Source organism: Erpetoichthys calabaricus, chromosome 8 (genome assembly GCF_900747795.2).
Source record: "Erpetoichthys calabaricus chromosome 8, fErpCal1.3, whole genome shotgun sequence".
Classification (NCBI taxonomy): domain Eukaryota; kingdom Metazoa; phylum Chordata; class Cladistia; order Polypteriformes; family Polypteridae; genus Erpetoichthys; species Erpetoichthys calabaricus.
In genome coordinates this window covers 109182947-109206463 of record NC_041401.2, presented here as the reverse complement: position 1 = coordinate 109206463, position 23517 = coordinate 109182947, and the positions used below count along the sequence as shown (strand labels likewise).

Sequence of the window (23517 nt, the reverse complement as noted above, 5' to 3'; positions counted from 1 at the left end):
GTTTATAAGGTACTGTACCAGATAACTTCTCCCCACCTTCCCTTCTACATTTTATAACCTCAGGGAATTAGGAGTAGTAAAAGACAAGCAGGAGTTAAGTTACACTTTAAATAATGTATTATTGATAATATTCATAAATAATAACAATAAGGCAACATACAAGTGAACACTGGCAACCATACAACCTGATAAATGCTGATGTGTAGTTTCAGGCCGCACACAGACTTGTTAGTTACTTAAAATGTCTCTAGTTAAGGCATCATTTGTGGTCAGCTTTTCTTCAGAACAAGCCGCATGCCTGTCTCAATATGGCTGCCGAGTTGTGCTTCTCAGTGTGGTCTTCCAGTTCATGGTGTGCGAGATGCTCCTTCATTAGTTCAGGCTGATGCTTGCCAGCTTAGCTTTCCTGTGGGTGTTGATTGAGAGAGTCCTGCAGAGAATCACTTGCCAAACTGGTTTTAGGCACAAACCCTGTTGTAAAATTACAAAGACTCAGACCTAAAAGGGGGGGGGGGGGGGGGGGTTGGGGGGTTCTTAACCATCAAACCGTTGCTGTTCATATCAATGCTATAACATTAGTGTTGTAAGTTACAAATAAAGACATACAAAATATTTATCAACTTATATGCAAAATTTCACACCACAACAGTAGGACCTGCGGTTGGCTGGCACTGTATCCAGGAATGGTAACTGTTCAGCACCCAGTGGTGCTGGGATTGACTCCAGTCCCCATATTCTGAAACATGTTGTAGAAGTTTGTCTTGTGTGTTATATTCTCAAGGCTTCCAAGGAACATGCAATGCTGAATTTTCATTTAATAGGAGAGAGTTATTGAACAGCACCTTGAAGGGAAGACTTTGGGTTAGTGTTGGACCAGACTTTATTCATGTGCAGCAGTCATTATTATACTGTGCTCGCTTACTTTTTATAGTTAATTTCTTAGCTGGAACAATCATTGATCAAAAGAATTGTCTGAACTCTCATTTTATATGTTTGAAATTGCTGACATGATGGAGACTGCTTGTATCGTGATCAACTTTATGAATAGAGACATATCGAGGTGAGGGTGGTTATAGTCACCAACTGTGGCACTGGAGAGTTAGCACATGCGATGTAATAATTTCAATTTATACTATGCAAACATGGCAATAATGACCCTATAAAGTCTAATTTTAGGAGAAAAATCAGCAAGAGTTCATTAATTGTTATGTATGAGGAGCCCTCATTACTTAACCCCCCCCCCCCCCTTTTTTTTTTTAATTTTATTTGAAACTGCCTCCTTTTAACAGAGCCACTCTGGTGCAAATGGTATTAAGGTTCCAGCTGTAATGCCAGCTACCTGACTTATTTGCTCTTGATGTAACCCAACACATGGATTAGATAAAAAGAAGCGAAGGGTCCTGAACAGTGACATGCCAAACGCCAAATCAGCGCCAGGTAATCCAAAGAATGCCTGTTTGCAGCTAGATAAAGCCTGCCCTGCTCTAAATTTCTGAGGCTGTAGGCAGAACGGCTTGGCATCGGTAAGTAAGTCTCTTATTTGCCAACTGGAATTAATGAAATAGTATATTTTAAAACAGAGCCATTAATTGTTGTGTTTACAATAGAGATGCATTATTTGTAGTTGATTTTTTATATTTTCATAGAAATCCATGAAGTTAATGGGTTCAGTTGATTTTAAACAAATAACAAAACCAGACCCCCACAATCCTTGTGAGGGGTAGTAAAGAAATAATGGAAGTGCCAGGACAGCCATAAAAATGGACAGCTGTCCAATGACTCGGCTGAAAACTAGAAGTCTGACATCAAAGGCAGAAATGATTCAAAGATCACCCTCATCCCCAAGTACTGGTTACCAGAGAAGCTGCAGGTGAACTCTTCTTAATACTTAAACTAGAAACCCTAACCCTACCCTAATCCTAACCTTTACACTGTGATACAGAAAGTTCCAGAAGAACCGATTTAAACAGAGGGACTTCCAGAAGAAAAAGAATCTGGGGATTTCTAAGGAGAAGTCCGCTTCACTGCAGTGGTGTTCAAAGAAGAGCAGAGAGCTGCGAGAAGAAATAAGTGGAGTGACTGAGGAAAATCAATAGAGAGGATTTTGGAAAGAGTGAGAGACAAAGGACCTGGGAGGAGAAGAGGCAGGGACATGGTGCCAAAATGTGTGGAGCAAAGTACTATGGTCATTTAAAGCTGGCATAAGGGACCAATGTCTTAGTGGTAACATCAACGGGGATGTAAGGTAGTGGCAATACTTGATTTAACGGACTTGCAGATAATTAGAAGAGAGAACTTTTCAGTATCACCAAGTGGAGTGTAACCGCAGAGAGATGTCTGCTGCTTAAAAGCTTAGCATAAAGAGCTGAGACCCGCCTTTGTATGGGGGACAGGGGTGGAGAGAACGAGGACAGAAGAGCAAAACTACCCCTGTCAGCTGCGGCGAAACCTAAGGAGGAAGAGGTGCGGCTGAGAATGCAGACCTCAGTGACTGGAACTGTGGGCGCCATGTCAAGTGTAAAGTGGCGAGAGTTGGCAGGGGCCTGGCTATGATCTCGGAGCTGCACACACAAAGTCTGAGCTGTAGGCCCACCATTTAGAATAAAACCAGTTGGCCAATTCACACTAAAAATTCTCTCTCATTTCAGGTATTTGGCATGCTGTAGAGTCTGCACTGAGATCTTCCAAACTCCATTTTTTTCAAACACAATAACAGGTACACAATGTTTTAAGAAAATGTGTAAAGAAATTCTCCACTTAAGAATGCAATATCCTATGGAAAATGAAGACTATGATTGTGAATTTAGAAATGCCAAACCTTTCCCTTTAATCATTGTTCTCCTTGGAGGAGACATGGAGTCAAGGAGCAGTGAATGGTAAAGGCCGCAGCTAACATCAGTGTGAGACCCAGGAGCTTGGAAATTAGTAAACAACTTGTAGTGGAATGAAAAACACAAAAAAAACAAAGCTACCAAATATAAACTGTCTCCATATTCTTTTTGACACATGTACACGAGTCCAGTGTGAAATTCTTACTTGCAAGTGACATAATTACAGAAAATCTGAGAGAACAGCTTGCTTATTTAAGGCAGGAGGCAATTAAACAGAAATTGGTTGGGATGAAACCTGCAGCCACAGGGGAAGCCTCAGAAAAGTTCATGGATGGAAGGCTTACCTCTTACCACTCCCAAGCATTTCTTATTTTTTGGCTCAAATTCCTGTAATTTTTCTGATTATATTTTCATGTGCTGATACTGAAGTGACTAAAAAGCTAAAATGTACATACAGTATGCACTGGCAAGCCGGCTATAGAGACCTTATTATGCAGTTTGCCATCTAGTGGCCACAGTAAAATATTACAGCTAAGCCCTTACAAGTCTCGAGTCTTCCTAATCTCATGAAGTTTTGATGACAACAGAAAGTTTTATTTCCAAAATAGCTTGTCAATCCCTTAAGTCTAATTTTGGCCCAAAAGCTATCACATTAACATCTAGGGGTCACCAAAGGACTACTGTCTACCTAAAGCTTTGCTAACTTGTTTCACATACCTTCGATTTTTCTTGAATACAACCATTCCAGTGTTGCAAAATGTATGCTTTACCAGCTTTCCTTTTGGATGAGGCTCCCCAGTGTGCCTTTAAGCTTGAACATCACCCCCTTAACTTGTACTCCACGTTGGGTTATGTAACCTTACCTAACATTCAGTTAGCCCTCTTTAAATGGCTTCTGTACAGTCTGGATGAAGATAGTGACAAGTTCAAGGTCCTTCTCATTGAGGTGCTCTTTCAAGTGTGAGAGGCCCTTCGTCAATTCAAAGCTAATATTTTTATCTGCCTCCGTGTTAATATGTTACATTTACTTATAGGCCTTACAGTATATGCTGGTTCCACATCCATGTGGGTGATTTTACATTATCTACCTTTCCACCAATTTTAGTGGTGTGTAGACATGACGCAGAGCGTGAAGTCTTTTTATTTTTATGGATTTCATTTATATAAATTAAAAAGCAGCGTCCCCAGCATTGATTCCTGAGGGACACCACTTTAACACAAATTATTTAACTGTTCGTTTCCTTAGGCAGCTGGAGGCCAGTTAGCAATTCATTTCATTGCCCTCTGCAACACAGATGCCATCCCAGGATGTGATGCAGCCAGTGAGGATGGACTCCACTGTGCACCCGTAGACGTTCCTGAGAACAGAAGGAGAACGACGAGCTGCCCATCTGAGGAAGCGGAGAAGCTGGTGAGCCTTCATTGACAAGAGACCGAAATGTGCATGTGTCCACTTTAGTCACCAGGGGGGTGCGTCATCCCCTCCGATGCAATGCAAGTGTAGTCTGCCTTCAATCTTCCTGAAGCTCATAAGTGTGACATTGTTGTCTCTGTAAGCCTTGTGGCGTTCAGTCCTATGATTTGGATGTCATATTGGCAAAATATCCTAGTGAGTTTGGAGCGGTGGTGTCTGGCCAAGGGGTCCCTAGTTGAACAGAGGATTCTCTCACTGAATGGTCTTTTCCCATATTTCTTCCATTTTTTTTTTTTTTTAGGGAGTGGTCTCTTCTTTTTGTAGGGAGTCACGGCGGCGCAGCTTGGGGTGGGTGCTGGGTATGTTCGGGGCCCCATTAAAGCCCATTGAGGCACTCCTTGTGTGATTTTGGGCTATAGAGGAAACAAATTGTTGTTGAGTATGGTGTATTTTTTCAGGTATATGGTTTTACTGTTGCTAAGATGTTCACATCCTCTGATAAAAAGTCAATTCCTTCTCGAACCAGCATAGCAGCACTTCACACCCAGGAGAGAGAGAGATAACGGATGCTCTTTGTTTTACAGAGCTGGCTGGCTGATGGCAGCTCTGCTCTCATGCGCTGCCTGGATTTGTAAAAAGGTGTGCAATTATGTCGTTATGTCAAAGTGCAATTCAGATGCAGCCCAATTGTGCATGCGTGCCACTACAATTACAGTTGAGGCTTTGAAACGTCTGAGCGTAATACACAAAACAGGAGGGGTGGGGTGTTTGTGTTTATGGGGGTATAAAAATGAAACGGGGGGAGGCAGCCAGATGAGCTCCACTTGGACACTAAAACAAGCCGGTCCCCCGCAGTCTCGTCAGACTGCTTCATTGTCTGGACGGCTTATGTGGATTATGAGTAACCAGAGATTTTTGATGGATGTTTTGATATTGTTTGCTCTTTCCAGCATTAGCCACCATTTTTGGGTGGACTCTAGCCAAAAATTATATCTACTGTATATATTTTTTTAAACATTACTATACCCTATTTACTTTGTAGTGATGGCCGAGAAAAAAAAAATTCTCATGTTTTGATGCAAAAAGAAGCTAAAAAAATCTTTTCCTTTAATGGAAGTGAATGGTGGCCAAACAGCAAACGATATCAAAATGTGCATGAACAAAATCTGTTACTCATAATCCATGTAAAGTCATCCAGTCAAATGCTAAAAACGTGGAAAACATTCTTTTAGCTAAAATGTCGTTCAATCGATTCCTGCGTTAAAATGAAAGAGGCCCACAATCTGGAACCCTTTCACATGGGGCTGCCGCGGCCCTCCAGGATGTAATTCCGTGGCTTATTGTTTCAAATTTACCCCCAAGGCAGGTCAGTTCAACTTTATTTTTTTTTGGATATTTTCCTCCATCTAAAATCCATTCTGGGACGAGGAAAATGGACCCGTAATACAAGTGGGTCAATGCCTGTGGAGACGCATGCAGGTCGCTAGAAGACCACTCACTTCTCCTGCTGCTTGAGATAAATTCACTGTAAAAAAGTAAAAACAATCTAGAAATGAAAGGGAATATTTAAGCATCACTTTGTAGGACATAAGTTTGAACAAATCTGCTCAAACCTCACAGCTGCATTATCTGCACTTTATCAGCCCTTTGAGTAGTGAAAAAAGCGCTGTATAAATGTAAAGAGTTATTATTATTTATTCATATCATAACCACTTCAGTCGTTCTGTGACGCTATAGTTTATCTGCAAAGCTTCACACATGCTGTCCATCCTGGTCTGAAACAGCCAACGATGTCACCCGTGATCTTCGCACATTTTAACTCTCCATTGGGTTCGTCGTGAACTACAATTAGTTAGCCACAGACCTCCCACAAACTGACGGGAGGGAGGACGTTGATCGATCGAGGCCATTCTTACATCACTCTGAAGCTGCTGAGCCCCCACAAGCTACATGGGATTTCCATTGACATATTTGGCTGACTCCTTTATCCAAGGCGACTTATGACATTTATGATACGATTGGTTACATTTCGTTTTTCTTTTCAATCGGAGCACAGGCAGGTCAAGTGACTTGCTCAGGGTCACAGAGTGTCAGCCGTGGAGAGTTGAAACCCACAACCTCAGAAATCTTAACCACCACACCACACTGCCTTTAACTACATGACATTGTAAAGTGCCGTTAGAAAAGCCAGAATTTACTACTAAGCAAGCAAGTCTATTATCGCTGTTGTTCTTGAATATGACTTTCGTTACAAAAAATATTTAATGAATACAAATATGACAACTTTTCATACAGTAACCAGAAAACTAAGAAATGCTCCGCCTTTAAAATCAATGAACTAAAGCTGGCGGCACATTACATGACTTCCGGTTGGAGGGAACGTCAAATCTGATATTCTGGACTCTGATTACACGACTACAAATTGCAGGGGATGACAAATTACCACAAATACAGCACAGTTTCAACATTTCCAAAGTATCGCGAGCTCGGCCTTTGCATGGACCGCCGATAACGTGCTGCCCGACTGTGCGGGTGCTGTATGAAGGCTTTCCTGGCAGGGCGAGTTCAGCCCTTTTATTTTTCATTTTTCCATTCTATTGTGGTACAAAAAACACAAGTTTGTGCAGTGCATAACACCCGCGCTTCTTTATCCCTTGTGTGAATACTGTGTGCACTGTAGTTCCACGTGGGCACTCCACTCTCACACCACACACACTAGCACGCCTCTACAGCAAACTAAAGCAAACCGGGTCGCAGGGGAGGTCAGACTACACGACTGCCAGTCACAGAGGTGTCCCACAAGTACCTCTGACTTGCTAAGATTACAACATAAAATCGCTGTGAACGGCGTGCAATGTGACGCACACGCCTGAATGTTATGCCATGCGTACATTTTCTAACTTTTGTTCTGTGAGTGTCGTTTCATTTCCTTTATCCTCACTCTATTATGTTAAGACTGGATGAATAGGTTCTGCAAGTATTTGTCACAAGTCACATACTGTAAGTGACTTCCTCCCAATGTTGACAGTATCAGGCTGAACTACCACTGCCCCGTCAAGCCGCCCAGATATACCAACCAATTCATAATCGGGCAGCAGTCCGTGGGTAAAGCTGCCTGGCATGGAGACATTAGACGAAGACCTCAGAGACATGAGGACGTCCACACACTGCCACACAGTTATACTCGTCACTCTTCTAGGTTACTCAAAATGCAGAAGACCCAACTCCACTCTTTCCACAAAACAGAATGACATTGTTCATTTCAACACATTTGCTTTATTTTTCTGATTTTTCACATGATTGTTAAGTGAAGAGCCCCCATTGCTAATTTATTTTGGGTTTTAGCATAGTGTAGAGGGACACAAAACGCATCATTTTATTGGCCACAAACACAGTTAGGTTTATTAAAAACACACAAGCTGCGTATACTGTATATAGTGTACATATTTATACATTTATGAAAATAATAGGTTTAAAAAACCCTCCCTGAAACACTGTATAAAATATATGTTTGAATTTTGGTGCTTTAAGACTGTCACATCCAAGGAAGCAGCAGGGGTATGCAATTTGATTTTTTAATCCATCCAATCGCCACCTGCACTTTTCATATTTAAGAATCAGAAGTCCATTTATTTACTTTGCATCTTTGGTAACTTTACAAATGATCTCCATGATTAATGTGACGTTCATATGGCCTGACTGGTTTGCCTTTACACATCAATTAAGACTATTTAAAAGTATACACTATTTAACACATTAAATGTTAAAAAATACACATTTTGTTAGTATATACGATTATACGTAAGTAGTTAAAAAAAAAAAAAAATGTCTTACACATTAAGGGCAACGTAAAGAAAGCGTTTTCTTCAGGATCTGCTCGCTCATGTGTGGAGCTCTTATACAAGACTGCCGCGGGTATAAATACGTCAGGCTCAGTGGCCGTTGTGCCACAATCCAAGTACTCTCGCTTAATTTCTTTTTTTAATTACAACCATGACTTTGAAGATATATACAGCAGTTCCTTCCTGCCGTTACTATTTGACTGCTCTTTACATTTTAAACAGAGAGATGTCAACGGTTTAAGGGCTTTTTTACGTCTGTTTTCTTTAGCAGTGGAACAACTGAAAGGAATTACCATTTAAAAACTGATCCTGTTGCTTTAACTAAAAGAACTGGAAATACCCGACTGCCTCGTTTTGGAGGAAGGTGAAATTAGCATTTAGCGTGAAACGTTATTTAGCATCAATACACATGCCAGGCCAGACCTGTTTTCATCCCCCGGCCCCCTGTGGTTATTTCCCACCATGTCCTTTTATATACATAAACACAAGAAAAGCACCGGGTGTACAGGCCGAGGGTTCCACTCAGATGAAGTACTCCTTCTTGCTCTCGTCCACAGCCTCCTTTAATGTGGGGTCGGCTTTAAGGGCGGGCGTCCGCATTTTCTGCAAACTCGGTTCCTTTGGCCTCATTAGTGTGGTAGGTGCCCTTGTGACGGTAAAGATACCGGAGGATTACGGCGAGCAGACAAACCAGAACAAGCCCACGGCTGCGATGACACCTGCAAGAGGAGACAGACCAGATGTTAGATTCTGCTATCGCGTTTTTTCATTTTACAATTAATGGAGTAACCAATAGCACCGCTATTTAACTTTATCAAAGATGGCTGACCCAAATGACAAATTTGCTAACTGGGGCAGAAAGGAATACCAGCTCCTCCTGTGGTTGGAGGATGTGGCCATTTCAAAAGTGATGGGGTAGACAAGTGTCTGAGAGTCAAAGTGCAGAACTTAATTTGTGAACTGCTACTATATATAACGCTGTCAAACTCCGCTCATGCAGTTCAAGATCATGGGGGGATGATGCCCATCCTGGCACCTTTGAGCACAAGGTAGGATACCACCCACACAGACCTCCACTCACAGGAACCAATATGGGCGCCAGTATGATGTACACTGTTAGGGAACAAAAGAGAACTTGCATGGTCCACATAGACAATGCCTGAGCACAGGGATCAAAAACTTGTGATGCCTGAAGGAAGCAGCAGTGGGCACTGCTAGAATGTGGGATAAGAAAAAATAATTGTGCTGACCTTTCAGTACTGTATTACAAATGGTTGATGATGGATGCAAGCCATGCTGCAAATGAATGTTTAAACTGACTAAAGTGCAGAGGAGTCATAAAATACAACAAAATAAGAAGAATTACCAAGAATTTACAAATATCGCAAATGTCCAATAGCAAGCCACATGTGAACTGATTATGTAGCTGTAATCATGACAAGGGGCACTGGGCTTTGTGATAAGGCGGTCCTGCTGGAGACCGTCAGCTTAAACCTAAAGAACTTCAAATTTTTAATTGATACTTCACCTCTTTTAACTTTAACTATTAATTTAAACTCTAAATCTTTAGAAAGTTGAACTTTGTATCTTTTATTTCCTTATTTTAACCCCCCCCCCCCAAAAAAACACAGACCACTAGGACATATCAGTTATTATTTATGAGATTTGAAGAAACAACCTTACTTATCAGCCTGGAAAAAAGAATTCAGTTTTGTACAAGTAATAAAATCCCAGCAGTTGTGTTGAGATTACGCTGGACACTTTTTGGTGCATCTTACAGAGTTTGGTCTGCAGTTTTTATTTATGTACCATTGATTTCATTCACCACTCTTTGTGGTTTCTTCTCATACTTGAACGTGTACGCCGACTCTACAACAACTACACAATGAGCATCTGTGCTGATCTGATAGTGGAGGCCTTGCACTAGGAATGCGGCCTGGATATCCCAAGTGCTCTTGTTTCATTTGCGCATTACGTTAAAACGAACTGGCCACTCCATTCCAGGGCAGAAATCACTTGTAGACCCAAAAAAGGCATATTTGCCTCCTCTTCATAACAAAATGGAAGAAGGAAGTAAAGAAGGTGAGGTGCTTCACTGACGCCAAAGCATTTTTGTTGGTCACACAAATCAGACCTGTCATCAACGACAGGCGGTTTGAAGATTGCTAGGTGGCATTCATGGATGTTGTAACAATTTTCTTGCCAGCTACAGAGCACAAAACTACATCCACCTGGTCGACAACATTCTTTATGGTACAAAACCATGAAGTGTACACATCGCCAAACACTCACTTTGTGCATTCACACTTGGACTTCTTTCACTGCTCATCTTGGTGCAGTGAGTGATGAACATGGCAAAAGGTTTCATCAATCAAGCAAAATTAAGCATTCACTGTTGGATCCGATAAAGGGAACACACTCCATATGAAAAGGATTTATTAAAAAGAATGGAAACACAGTAGTACCTTTAATTATCTGATATAATGTGGACCGATGCATCCTTATAATATAATTCTTTACATTTATATACTTGATAGCTGCTGAAGTGGTGATGCAACACAGAGAAGGTGGGGCTGACACTTTAAGATCAATTGATGTCACCAGGGAAGTACACTGCTCACTGTGGTCAGAGATGGCCTCCATATTGCTGACAGATAGAGGACTCCATTTAGCTCACACCTCTGAGCCAGAGAATGTGGATTCACAGCTCACCACAGTGCAAATCTTCGAAAGGAGACGCTTCGCGGTGTGACTACTCAGCAATTCTGCTGACGATATGGGTGATGACACTGAGAGATCAGCAGATGTCACCAAGGGTAGTGCACTGCTCACCAGTCGTCAGAGACAGCCTCTATGCGGCTGACGGTTGGAGCTCTCCATTTAGCTAATGACGCAAAGTGCTCACCTCTCAGCCACAGAAAGCGAAATTTCAGTTCCCACTGGTAGTTCACCACAGAACTCTGAAACATGTAAACACAAAAATCTAAATGAGTGAAACAGCAGAGCACGTGTATAGGCCAACACTGGGGATGCACTGACAACTAGCCAAATGACTGGATGAATGAGTCACCCAACATTCCCACAATCCCCCAGCTCCTCGACTGCTCGCTTGGATACATTTGAAATTAAAAGTAGAGTATTCACGCGACTCATTACAGAATGCACAGCAAAAATTTTATGAATTATAAGAAAGTAGTATATTACTCTTACTGTATCTCAGATAACGTGGAACCTCAGAAAATCGGAGTGCGGATAATTAGGATTCTAACTGCATTTACACTTGGCAAAAAATACAAACTATTCAGAATTTATTAAAATAAGAGAACAAATAATGTACAGCTCATCAAAGAAAGTGAGAATGGTGCACTGATAGTGAATTTGCATGGAATAAAAACCTTCAGACACAGGGATCCCACAAGAAATAACTTGTACTGGATCTGCCCCGTACTGACAAGAAGACAGGATTAATCAATATCTTAATATTCCATACAAAAAATATCTTGCAAATCAGAAGTGAAATGGGAAAATGCAAGACAGCAAGGATTCAAACTGGATCGGGTTTTTTCAATTGACCAATGAATGAAGGCGAGAGTCGGATCTTCAGTTCATTAACTCGATCACGCTTTTGAACGCACTTCCTGTTTGTGCACTCCTCTGAATTTTCTGGAAGAATTTAATTAATAATAGCATAAATTGCATGCATGTTGGACATTATGAGCATATGAACAGTTAAGTGACGTGAAAATATGCGACATGAGTAGGGATGTCAGGATACCAGAATTTTGGTTTTCAATATAATGCAGTGCAATTTCACAATACTTGATACAAATTTGATACTATCGTAAAAACAGAAATTACATTTAATAGAACCCTCCATTGCTCAAGTGAACAATACTGTGAAAATAGCATATAAAATATATAAATACTAACAGTATCACCAGTTTTGAAATAGTGCTACATCCATCAAGAAGTTGCCAATTAGCATTTAAGCATGCAAGTGTTGGCCACTCACAAATTGCAATGTAGGGCTTGAATTTTTTTCTTTAATTTAATAATTTCGGTCAGCCAATCAAAATACATCAAAGTCCAAGATTATTTGGGTAGGGGAAGCCACACGTCTTATTATAGAAATTTAATAAGACTAATCAGTTATGTATTTACTGTGATGAACAGGCCATACTGTACTCTGTTAACTATGACATTCAAAGCATTTATCAAGTTTCAAATTATTGTTAATGCAGATGACAGCATATTTCCATATCGGCAGAAACTGTAAGCTATCCAGTTTAGATAATATCATAAAAAACAGATTTTAAAAACGTGTATTATATTGTGTGTGTGCTGTTATAAAGGCATATTTATGTAAACGCTAACGCTTTGCCAGAAATCAAGGATTAGCTGGAAGAAAAGCTGCATATGTTACTTTTCCAGAAAGTCAATTTTAAGTTACCTTTTTTTTCCAAGATCTAGGCCATCAAAAGTGTAATTTTGTAAAACAAACCCAGTAAAAAACAGCACCATCTGATTTGTAAATAAAGGCAGTGGGATATATAAACTGATGAAGTAAATGTTGTGACCAACCCCTGAGACTGCTGATCCTGTCAGGAAAGTAATGGTAGACTGACGAGCGCTGCTGTTATTTTCAAAATAAGACTGGAATATATGCCACCCCTAGATCTACAATGGGCTTGTAGTGTGGCGGAGGTCAAACGTCCTCAGCTGCTGTTGAAGGAAGCTGTGTGCTATGAATTAGAAGAGGGCGGGCCTGCATATTAATGGGTTCATTACATCAATGAGGTCCTGTCATGAAATTAATATGAGTGACAGTAAAGAGAATTTCATAGTAACGAATTATTATTTTATTACATGTCCAGTCTTTGCACTGTTGGAAGCTTTCTTGGAAATTGTTTTCTGTGAGGTCCGCCAGTTGTGGTGCTTTGGATGTCAAGTCTTATTCATTTCATGACAGACTGTTGAACGTCCTAGCTGTGACAGTTCAGTTATGTTTCGTCCTAGCTGTGACAGTTTTCAGTTATTGTTTCGTGAACTGTTTCTGCAGGAGATAATAGAAATGAGCAAAGAAAATGATTGATATATTCTAGAGTATTCTAATCAGAGTGTAGTGGACACAAATGACAATCCTGTAAATCAGGCACATTATGAGATAGAAACATCGCAACAAAACATTTTAAATGTAGACTTCCAAGAAAGAATAAAAGGATCAGCTATTCTGACTGTTATATAAAGTATGAAAAGGTAAATGAGGAAAATGGGATTGTGAACAAAGTGCTAGTAAACTTGGACCATCCTAATCCCCCCCAGACAAGAAAAGAGCAAAACTTTTCAAAAGAGAAATAAGTCTGGCTCCTAAAAAGAGATTCAGAGTGGAGGTCTGCATTCCGAATGGACCCCACTCAGTTTCTTGTGGCGCCAGACTAAAATTTAATCATAGTGAGTGGATGCTTTTCTCTGTGGTATCCGGTGGGTGGTCGGCAGCTTTGATAAACATCCGAGAAAATAAGTGATATATATTGTGACCACCTGGATGAATGTTGGGGCATCAACTGAAGCCCCTTTTAATGCACACAAGCAAAAAAATAATGGATGCACGATAGCACAACATAAAGAAGTCACCTGCCATAGCCCAAAAAACGATGCTCTCCTCGAGCAGATTGGCAAACGGTTTAAGGAGGCTCCGCCATCTCTGAACTTCACGGTGTCAGACAGACACACCGTTCTGGATGGCCTCTCTGTTTTATGGTACTGAATCTGGAAGGGGTGCGGCTTGCACCCAGAAGTCCTGAATCCCGCTTACCTGGGCACAGCCCTGAAGGTGATCCTCAAGTGCGCAAGGTGTGACAATATTATATATATATATATAATATTGTAATATAAAACTTTATTATATATTATATATTAGTTGTTTAATTTTTATCACTGATGTACAATCAACACTGTTTCCCTGTAAAAGGCGCACAATCAAAAAAGAAGAAAAAGCTACCGTGCCGATGTTTTGTGATGTGGTGGTGTCTCGCTTTCTTTTCTTTTTATTTTTTAACTGTGTTTTCAAAGGAATCACTGAGCGGCTGAATGATATGATTACTGTTACAGTACTATGGGTTTTTTTTTCCTCTTTTTGCTTTTCAAAAGCATCAACCGGAGGCACGTATTTTTAAATGCGTGTTTTATGACACACATGCCAAGCTGACATCTCAATCTGTCTATTAGATTGAACAGATTTTTCTTTTTCATAGAAAAGAAATACAGGCCGGGATATAATTGAAACCTGACGCACACTTTAATATACAATGGATCTTTGGTAAATTTTCTAATCAAACAATCATTTTAAATGTCTTCATTTACATTCAACTACTTAGTGAAGACTTTAAGGACTTGCAGGATTGCTATTTCTCCTCCGTGATAATGAAAAAGGAAAAACAGGGAAACATACTCCAGTGTTTCAAAGTTTGTCTTTTTTTGACATCCTCTGAAGTGGAAATGAAGACCACTACATACATTACAACCTAGCGGTAGTCCTCATTAGTTTAGTTTAGTTGGAAATTTAACGAAGCCCCCCTCACTGAGCAGTCCCGTCACTTCTCTGCTCATGATCACGCTTCCTTAAAAATCAGTTTTATGCTCTTTAATTTTGATCACAAATTCAACCACCGCCTGGTGAAGTCGTTGCACAAACCAACACCGCGGTGAGTGACCTGACACGTTTGATACATGGCGGCCCGTTTGATCACCGTGTCGATTACTCTTCTAGGAGGTCCGTATCACACAGCTAATAGTGTCACAGCAGAGGATGTGCACTGCTGATGGAAGAAGAGCTGTGCCTGCTATTACTGATGTTAAAAGAAAAGGAGAAAGTGGAGTGTCAGACCAACTGACCCAAAGCGGTGAAGGAAGGGGCAGTGTAAGATTTTCATAAGTAGGGGGGCCGACACTGTGAGCAGATGCATTTCAAAATGTTTTTTGCATGTCTTCCTTGCTTTTTGATGACCTGTCGCATCATATTCATCCCTTCGATCATCACTCTGGCACCCAAAGCCATCTCCTTGAAATTCACCATTTTGAATTACATGCATTGTTAGATTTTCAAATTCTGAATAATTTTCGCTGCACGGCCCCTCACGCCCTGGGCAGACATGTCAAGTATAATATGTCCTAGTTGAAAACATAGGTGTTGCTGTTATTATTTTAGATGTACACTGTTGTTTTTTGGGCATTTCTGTAATTATGAGTTGGTGTTGAATTGTCTAAAACTGTTTCTTAAAATAAACCCTCCGCTGCACCCAAATTACATAACATATGCGTGTCACACATGGATCAGACAAAATCTGTGGGTCTGCTGTTTGTTTACACAGCACCTAAGTATCGTACAAGATAAAATCCTGAATACATTTTGGGGATTTTATAAATTTTACCTTTTCTGCCCTGACATCCTATTACTAGTACATAATGCAGCCATTTTTGTAAAGCGCAGGTATGTTTGCAGCCATCGGAACCGGGCGTGCTACTATTAGCACAGACTGGGAAGAGGTGGCAGTTGCTTTGGGTGCTGCCTGGTGGCATACAGTCTGCGAAACATGGAAGTGAAAATGGACGATTGTGTGCACCACGTAGTAAGTAGCTCCACTTTCAATTTTATTTCCTCAAGAAGATGGAAGTATTTGGCAGCTATTGTATAATAATAATGATAATTTTTTTTTTTTTTATCATTTTTGAGCTTCCTAGACACCCCAAAAGTAGAAGAATATCTCACAAAATAATTTTTCCCATAAAAACAGAAAATCCAGGGCCAAAAGTGTTAACCAGACTACTGTTTAGGCTGTCGTGGGATATAAGTGGATGACTGGTCACCATTTATCTACTCATCTCCCTATCTATTTATGGTCAGAGTAACTCTGATTGTATGTGAAAAAGAAAATCAGTCAAAAACAGAATTACTTTTACCTGTGTAATTTAATTTTTTCCCTCTTATAGATTTGTCTGTTTTAAGAATCCACTTGGGCTCTGTGCCCGATTCAAGGCCTTTTGAAGTGCAAAGTGGGAATGCAGGCAGAGGAAGAATGGAACCTTAGGCAGGTGGTGGAAGAAATTTTGCTTGGGGCAGACAGGAGTGGGTGACGACATTATGGTGGGAGTGGTGGGAGCAGGATTGAAAAATGAGTACCGTGCAGACCTCATCTGCTAGTCAATGGGAAGGACCAGCAGCAACTAAACCAGGAGTCATGCTTAGGAGTGAAAACGGACATCAGGCAGCCTCAGGTTAAAATTGCATTGAACAGACCAAAAGAAAAAAAAAAATAAAAGAGACTATAAGCAGCCTGTGGGCCATTAAAGTATGAGGTGAATTAGGAAGGATCCCTCAGCTTTTGCACTGAGTTTGTCCTGCTCAGTATAAGAGCAGGTAGGTCTTTAGAAGATGACATACAAATAAAAGAAATCTTTCAATAAAGAAGTATCGAAGCAAACACAAAAGCATAAGTGAGTACCAATAATAATACCAGTTTCGTATGATCATCATTAATATCAGCAATAACAAGGAAGAGTAAGGCTGGCAATAATCAATATCACAACTACTACATTATTATTACTTTTTGGAATGGCTCAACAAAAAATGCACAATGGCAGCAGAAATAATGAACCTACAATAAGTCTCATAAAACACCATCTGGAATAACGCACAATAGAAGAATCAAGAAGAATACGACAAGTAATAAAATAATGTGCCAATGAGGAAGAAGCATGATGTGAGGTTTCAGTGCTTATACTGAAATGAATACTCCTAACAGTCAAAAAAAATTGTTGTTACTATAATGAGAAAACAAATTCACATTTTCATCTGCTGCATGTCTCACCTGCACATTCAGTTTCTTTTTAATACCATAAATATTTTTTTTTTTCTTCTGCTAAAAGAAGCACACATTATGATCAGGAAAAAAAAGAGTGCTGTCACTTTGGCTTGATGGCTAGGCAAGTCGTCGATCTTTGAGAAAGTAAAGCAGACAGAGAGCACATCATAGAGCCCTAACAGTAAGCTGAGGAAGGCAGCATCACATCCACACCACAGACAAATAGCTATGTAACAACAACAACAATTTATTTTTTGTTATAAGCCCAAAATCACAACAAGGAGTGCCACATGTGGCTTTAACAGGTCTGTTTTTTTTTTTTAAAACCCCCCCAGCCTTGAATCCCTAAGAAGACAAGAAAAAAACTCCAAGAAATACCCTTACTGGGGAAAAAAATGGAAGAAATCTTGGGAAAGCCTATTTCTAGAGAGACTCCTCTTCAAAAACGTTGGCTGTGCAATGGGTGTCAAAAATGTGGTATATATCATACAATGCACAGAACAGGGACATAAGTAATCCTCTTCACAGATTTAGATGACCAATCTATCATTGCCACCTCAGGAATACAATACAGTAATACAATAGTAGTACTATAAGTACAAAGGAAAATTCAAGAGTATAAATATAACATAACAGAATTCGGATTTGTTCAGAGACCTGGAGACCCATCAAGCTGCCTCCCCACTACTGGCCATTCCACAACTGATTCAGTGCTGGGCTGGCCAATCTGATGAAAGGACCCATCAACCCGACGATTCCTGCAATCCTCCATCAGAGATTACTTTACCTTAGGCAGACAAACAACTTGGGAGGTGGGCGAGTGGCACCAAGTGCCATGTTTGATTACCAAGAAGAGAAACAGAATAGGTAAGGATTAGTAACAAATTATAACTATCAAATTTCTTATGTTTTAATGTTAATGACTAACAAAAGAGATGCAGTCTGTACAGTTAATCAGCAGCTCTAGTCAGGATAAGCTAAACTGAAGTAGTGAGTCTTCAGCCGGGATTTGAAAGCTGAGACCGAAGGGACATCTCTTATAGTAGCAGGCACACCATTCCACAGTTTAGGGGTCCTGTAACTAAAAGCTCGACCTCCCACTGTTATTTTATTAATTCTTGGAATCATAAGCAGACTGGCATCTTGAGATCTTAATATGTGCTCTAGTTTGTAAGTCATGATACGTTCAGACAAGTAAACCGGACCTTGGCCATTTAAGGCTTTTATATGTTAAAAGGAGGATTTTGAAATCTGCCCTAAACTTAACCAGGAGCCAGTGTAAGGATTTAAGAACTGGAGTTATGTGTTCATATTTTCTTCTTCTTGTAATAATTCTTGCAGCAGCACTTTGGATTAACTGCAAGCTGTAGAAAGAACAATTTGAACATCTAGTGAACACCGCATTGCAGTAGTCAATCCCACATATTTAGAAATCACCTTAATTTCCCAACATTTTTAAAATGAAAGAAACATGTTTTGGACAGTTTTATAATATGTTCTTTAAAAGACATGCTAGAGTCAAAGCCAACACCTAGATTGCGGGCTGATTCAGTAAAAGTAATGGTGATTCCAACGGAGTTAAATGATGACAGAATATTGTTGCGATCAACATCACTCCCATCAATAATGAACATCTCTGTTTTATCTGTGTTTAAAGATGAGTAGTTCTCATCCAGCCACTCCTTAAATTCACTAACACAACTAATTAAAGACAATATTGGAGAAACTTCGTTTGGTCTAAAAGAAATGTATAACTGGGTGTCATCTGCCTACAAGTGAAAATTAACATTATGTTTCCTAATGATAGATCCAAGTGGAAGCATGTAAAGTGAAAACAGTAAAGGTCCCAGTACTGAGCCCTGCGGGACACCATATCTCAGTTCTGTGTATAATGATGGAGTACTGTCAGCACATTTCTGTACGTATTGGAATCGATTTGATAAATAAGAACTAAACCAGGCAAGGACAGTGCCTGTGAGTCCAACATCATTTTCTAGCCTATGCAGTAACACAGAATGGTCAATGGTGTCAAACGCTGCACTTAAGTCTAACAACATAATTACAATGTCATTTCATTCAACAGAGGAAATCAGAATGTCATTTACAACACACATTAGTGCGGTTTCTATACTATTATCAGTGTGGAACCCAGATTGGAATTTCGCAAATAAATTGTGATGCGTAAGCTGTGACTGAAGCTGATTGGTGGCTACTTTTTCAAGTAGTTTAGAGAAAAAGGACAAATTTGATATGTGTGTAAAATTATTAAGAATGTGTGGGTGTAGGTCTGACTTTTTAAGTAATGGTTTAATGACTGACACTTTTACTGCATCAGGTACTGTGCCATGCAGTAATGAACTATTAATAATGTTAAGAATAGGCACTGCAAGAACATCCATTGAGCTCTTTAATAGTTTTGTTGGTGATGCTGAGATCTGGGATCTTATATTTTTAATTTTCCTATTAAAGAAGTTTATAAAGTCTGTACTGCTAATGTCTGTTTGTATTTTGCACTGTAGATCTGAATACCCAATTGTTAAATTAACCATTGTTCTAAACAGTGCAAAAGGATTATTATTATCTACTATTTTAGAATAGTAGTCTAAGCGAGCTTTAAAGAGATCTTTTTTTATATTTTTTAACACTCTCTGTCCATGCAATTTGAAAAACCTGCAGCTTTGTTGTTCTCTATCTGCACTCCAGTTTTCGACACTCTAATTTAAGAGTTCGAGTGCTCTTACTAAACCAGGGTGAATTTTTATGTGCTTTGATCACTTTTGTTTTTGTTAATAAAAACCAAGAGTGCACTCTAAAGCAAGTGTTCTCCATTTTATCCGGAAGCAATGATACTCAACTCCTCACAGCATCAGACATTATCCTTAAAAGACTTGGAATTGTAAAACTGTTTATTTGTGCAAAGGTACACTAGAACTCTAAACAACCCGTAAACAGGCTGCCTCTTCTGTGTTAAATGTTTGTGTGTCTTACGTCCTGTCTTCATGCTGATATACATTCAGTTATCGTATTTTTATAATTCTTCTATTTATCAATACATTGCATTATTCTTTTACTTAAAACTCAATTACCTTGACATAAGTCAAATGGACAGAAGCCCATTCTACATAGAAAGGAAAGGAAAATAAAGTGCAAGCCTTACCAAATTATTTAATTAAGTAACTGTACTACCCAGCTAAGATGGGTTGAAATCTCAGTGATCTACACAGACCTCAGCATTAACATTTGCAGCACACCATTCAATAGTATATGTCTCTGTTATATGCCAGTTGGTATGGGATTTGTAAAAGCAGTGTAAGTATTTGGGATGAACCATCTGTTGGAATGACAAATGCAATTCATTTTATTACTGCTATTCTTTATGATGCAGCATCTGTTAGAATTAAAGAGACATAGCAACTGGACAGATATAAAGACAGACATCCTTTTATTAAGGTGGAATAGAGGAATTGCCAAAGGCAAAACTGACAATTAACTTCCTGATTAACATCAATTAGTCTTTTCTCAAATTACACTTTTCCCTAAATGTGTCAAAAACTTTGTAATCTCCTTTCTCCATAAAAACACTGGATAAAAGTGTTTCTCGGTCATTACTATAAACAACATGGGGTAAGTAACAAATTAAAAAAATATGTCTTTGGGTGGAGTATTCTTTTTAAAAAGGACGTTCATAAATATTTGTGTTCGACAAATTTTGCTTATGTAGGAAAATATAATAATTTATTCATTAATTAGGTAGTTAAAACAATTTTGTTCTTCAGGTCATTTACTGTCTCAAGGAGGTAAAAAGCAGCTTTCATGATTTAAGGTGTGTAACCAGTTTTCCTGATCAGCTTCCACAACCTTGTAAAACATGTAAACAAAGTCTGTTTAGGTACATTATCCATTTTTCTTGTCATTTATACAAAGCTCATTGCAACAATTTGTCAAGAAAGGGAATATCAATCAATAGAAATCAAATCGTTGCCACGAAGAACAAACCATACACTGCAGAAACCGTTTTGAAAAAAATACCCCTGTTAACAACAACCCACCTAACTGTATCTTCTCCCATGGAACATTTTAAAAATTAACCCGACTACAGCTTAGCCTTCCCAGCAGTACTGGTGTGCAAAGATCTGATGTGTGACAGATAGTCCTATGGCTGTTAACTTTTTGGTTAAGTCAAATTAACATTGTGGTATTAAGTGGTATAACTTGTAAACAGCCATTATAAACACCCTGAATAAAATGGGGATTCTTTTTGAAATAAGCAGCTGGATAATAACAACTGCTCCAAGAATCACAGATGTCTAACACAATAAAATGTGTCTACGACATTGAAGAGATTTGTGTCTATTACATTAATATGTGTAGCCAGCAAATGTGATTATTTTGATTTATAATAACTGAAGGCCTATGCCACGTTATACAACATCTTCGGTGATATTCAGTTGTAGTGTTCATTTACATAACCTTAGCGAGTCGACCTGCCCAATGATTCCCTCCAACTACAGGGTTTATGATTTTCAGATCTGCCTAATCGCATGTTTGTCATCAATAATTAAATGGAAATTATTTTGCAAGAAGTAAACAGGAAAGATGTCATTCCCACAATGCAATTAAAGACAGGACTCTCGACCAATGAATAAGGGGGAGAAGCAGCATTGTGGGAATGACATCTTTCCTGTTTACTTTTCAGGAATTAACTTATTAATATTTTAGCAAAAATGCCTTTTGCATGTTTTAACCATATGAATTGATATCAGATATGTGGATTATGCAACACGATTTACTTGAAAGTTGTTTTCTTTCTCTCATGGATGTTTTTTACATCATTTGCCATTGTTCAGAATTAAGTCACTGATGGGTGCCGTCAAGTTTGAATATTCAAGATGTACTTTCTTCACAAAAAACATGAGATTCAAAGTATTTCTCGACCACCACTCCAAACTACATGGGGTAAATAACATTAAAAAAAATTATTTGTGTTTGGGTGGAGTATTCCTTTAATGAGTTGACAGTAAGGCATATCAAGTAAAAACAGCAGGAAATCTGTGAAGCTAGTGCTGCAGCTGCACTAGCAGGTGTGAAGACTCTGTATGTTACTGTTGCAGTGCAGTACAGAATATGGTACAGTAATTACATATTTTAGTTTTTCTTTTTTTTTTTTTAGAATTTTGTTTATATATAATAATAATAAACTGTATTGCATTGTCAAGGATTTGTTAAACAATTGCCTTATGGTCAACAGTACAGTAGTAGGAGGTGAGGTGTGGGGCCCAAAATGTATTCACAGATTTTCACATTTGCTGGGGTCCTACACCCCTAACCACCAAGAATCACAAGGTATAACTGCAGCTCGCTACAATAAAATCAAACAGATTTGATTTTGCCTTTATTCGTAGGGATGGCTTCTGTGTGAACAGGAGGGATGAATGAATGAATACTCATCTGGAAGTACACCATATAAAATATAGGGATGAGGAATTAGGAACACACGTTTTGGACCTTGCAAAGAGAAGAGATGCTTGTCTCTCTATGTCTTGTGTTTTACGTACTAAAACAGAATGAAAAAAGTGGCAAGATGGTGGTTCAACAAGTCGCAGGTGTTACCCCAGCGTTGGGCAGCACTGACTCCATCAGGCAGCACTGGGCTGTGGACCTCACGAACAGAAGAGAAGCTCGTCTGACTGAGGTCTCATGTTTTTCACACCGTAATAGAATGGATAAAAGAAATAAAGGGCTGAACTCGCCTCTGCTTTTAACACTTAATGCATCGGCAGCCCCATCAGGCAGCACGTCACTGGCTATTAGAAAAAGGGGTTGAGTCTGATAGTGCAGGAAGACCAGCGCTCAGTCAGTTTAGTATGATGTGGGCCGCAATTTTCAGTTGTGTGATGCAGTGACGAGACCAGAAACTGCAGTCAGCAAATCTGACAAAAAGGCACTTAATGTGACATTGGCTTCAAGTTTGCCATGTACTCTGAGAGATCTGTTTTGTTAGTTCTTATAAGCACAGAGCATTATTTATGTAACCTTGACTTTGCCTGCCACATGCCTCCAGTCCATCACAGCACCAGAAAAGAATCAGAATGTACAAAATAAATACATTTTATACATCTGCATGTCCTTTGTGACTGCTAGTGTAATTTACAACCCTGCTCATATACAAGAAGGCATGTTGCTTACAGGCCTTTGTGCTGTAGAAGAAGAAACAGCTGCCATGAGACTGTAGAAAATAAAGAAGTGTATCATTTCAATACTGTAGACAAAGTGACACATAATCGTTATTGTACCCTACAGTACATGACGGAATCTTGAAGATTTATGTCAGACTCTTAATGTGCTGTCTGACAAGAGCGTTATACAACATGAACTGTATATCCACATATTTTACAGCTTTTATTAGTGGGTCACAAACTAAGGACCCCTATTGCTTTTTTACTGATGGTTTTCTTTTCCTTTCTTTCTTTGTTCTTCCATCATCTTTAAAATACAGTCCTGTCCACAAAGCTGAAACTCTATAAATGATTTGAGGAGTTGGCAAACCTACTAAAACCAATGCATTATGT

At 39.3% G+C, this 23517-nt stretch overlaps 2 protein-coding genes across 3 annotated transcripts in view; one reads left to right on the top strand and one right to left on the bottom strand.

Annotated features, from left to right (window-relative positions):
• LOC114655926 (SH3 domain-binding protein 4-A-like) overlaps nucleotides 1-23517 on the top strand; it is a 165787-nt gene that overhangs the window by 93292 nt on the left and 48978 nt on the right. The gene's annotated exons all lie outside the window — the stretch shown is intronic.
• Nucleotides 8517-23517, bottom strand: part of LOC127528911 (glycophorin-C-like) — a 131683-nt gene continuing 116682 nt past the window's right edge. The window contains 3 exon segments of the mRNA XM_051930605.1: nucleotides 8517-8675; nucleotides 8677-8789; nucleotides 8792-8806. Coding sequence (XP_051786565.1) covers nucleotides 8610-8675; nucleotides 8677-8789; nucleotides 8792-8806 — 194 coding nt within the window. The 3' untranslated portion in view covers nucleotides 8517-8609.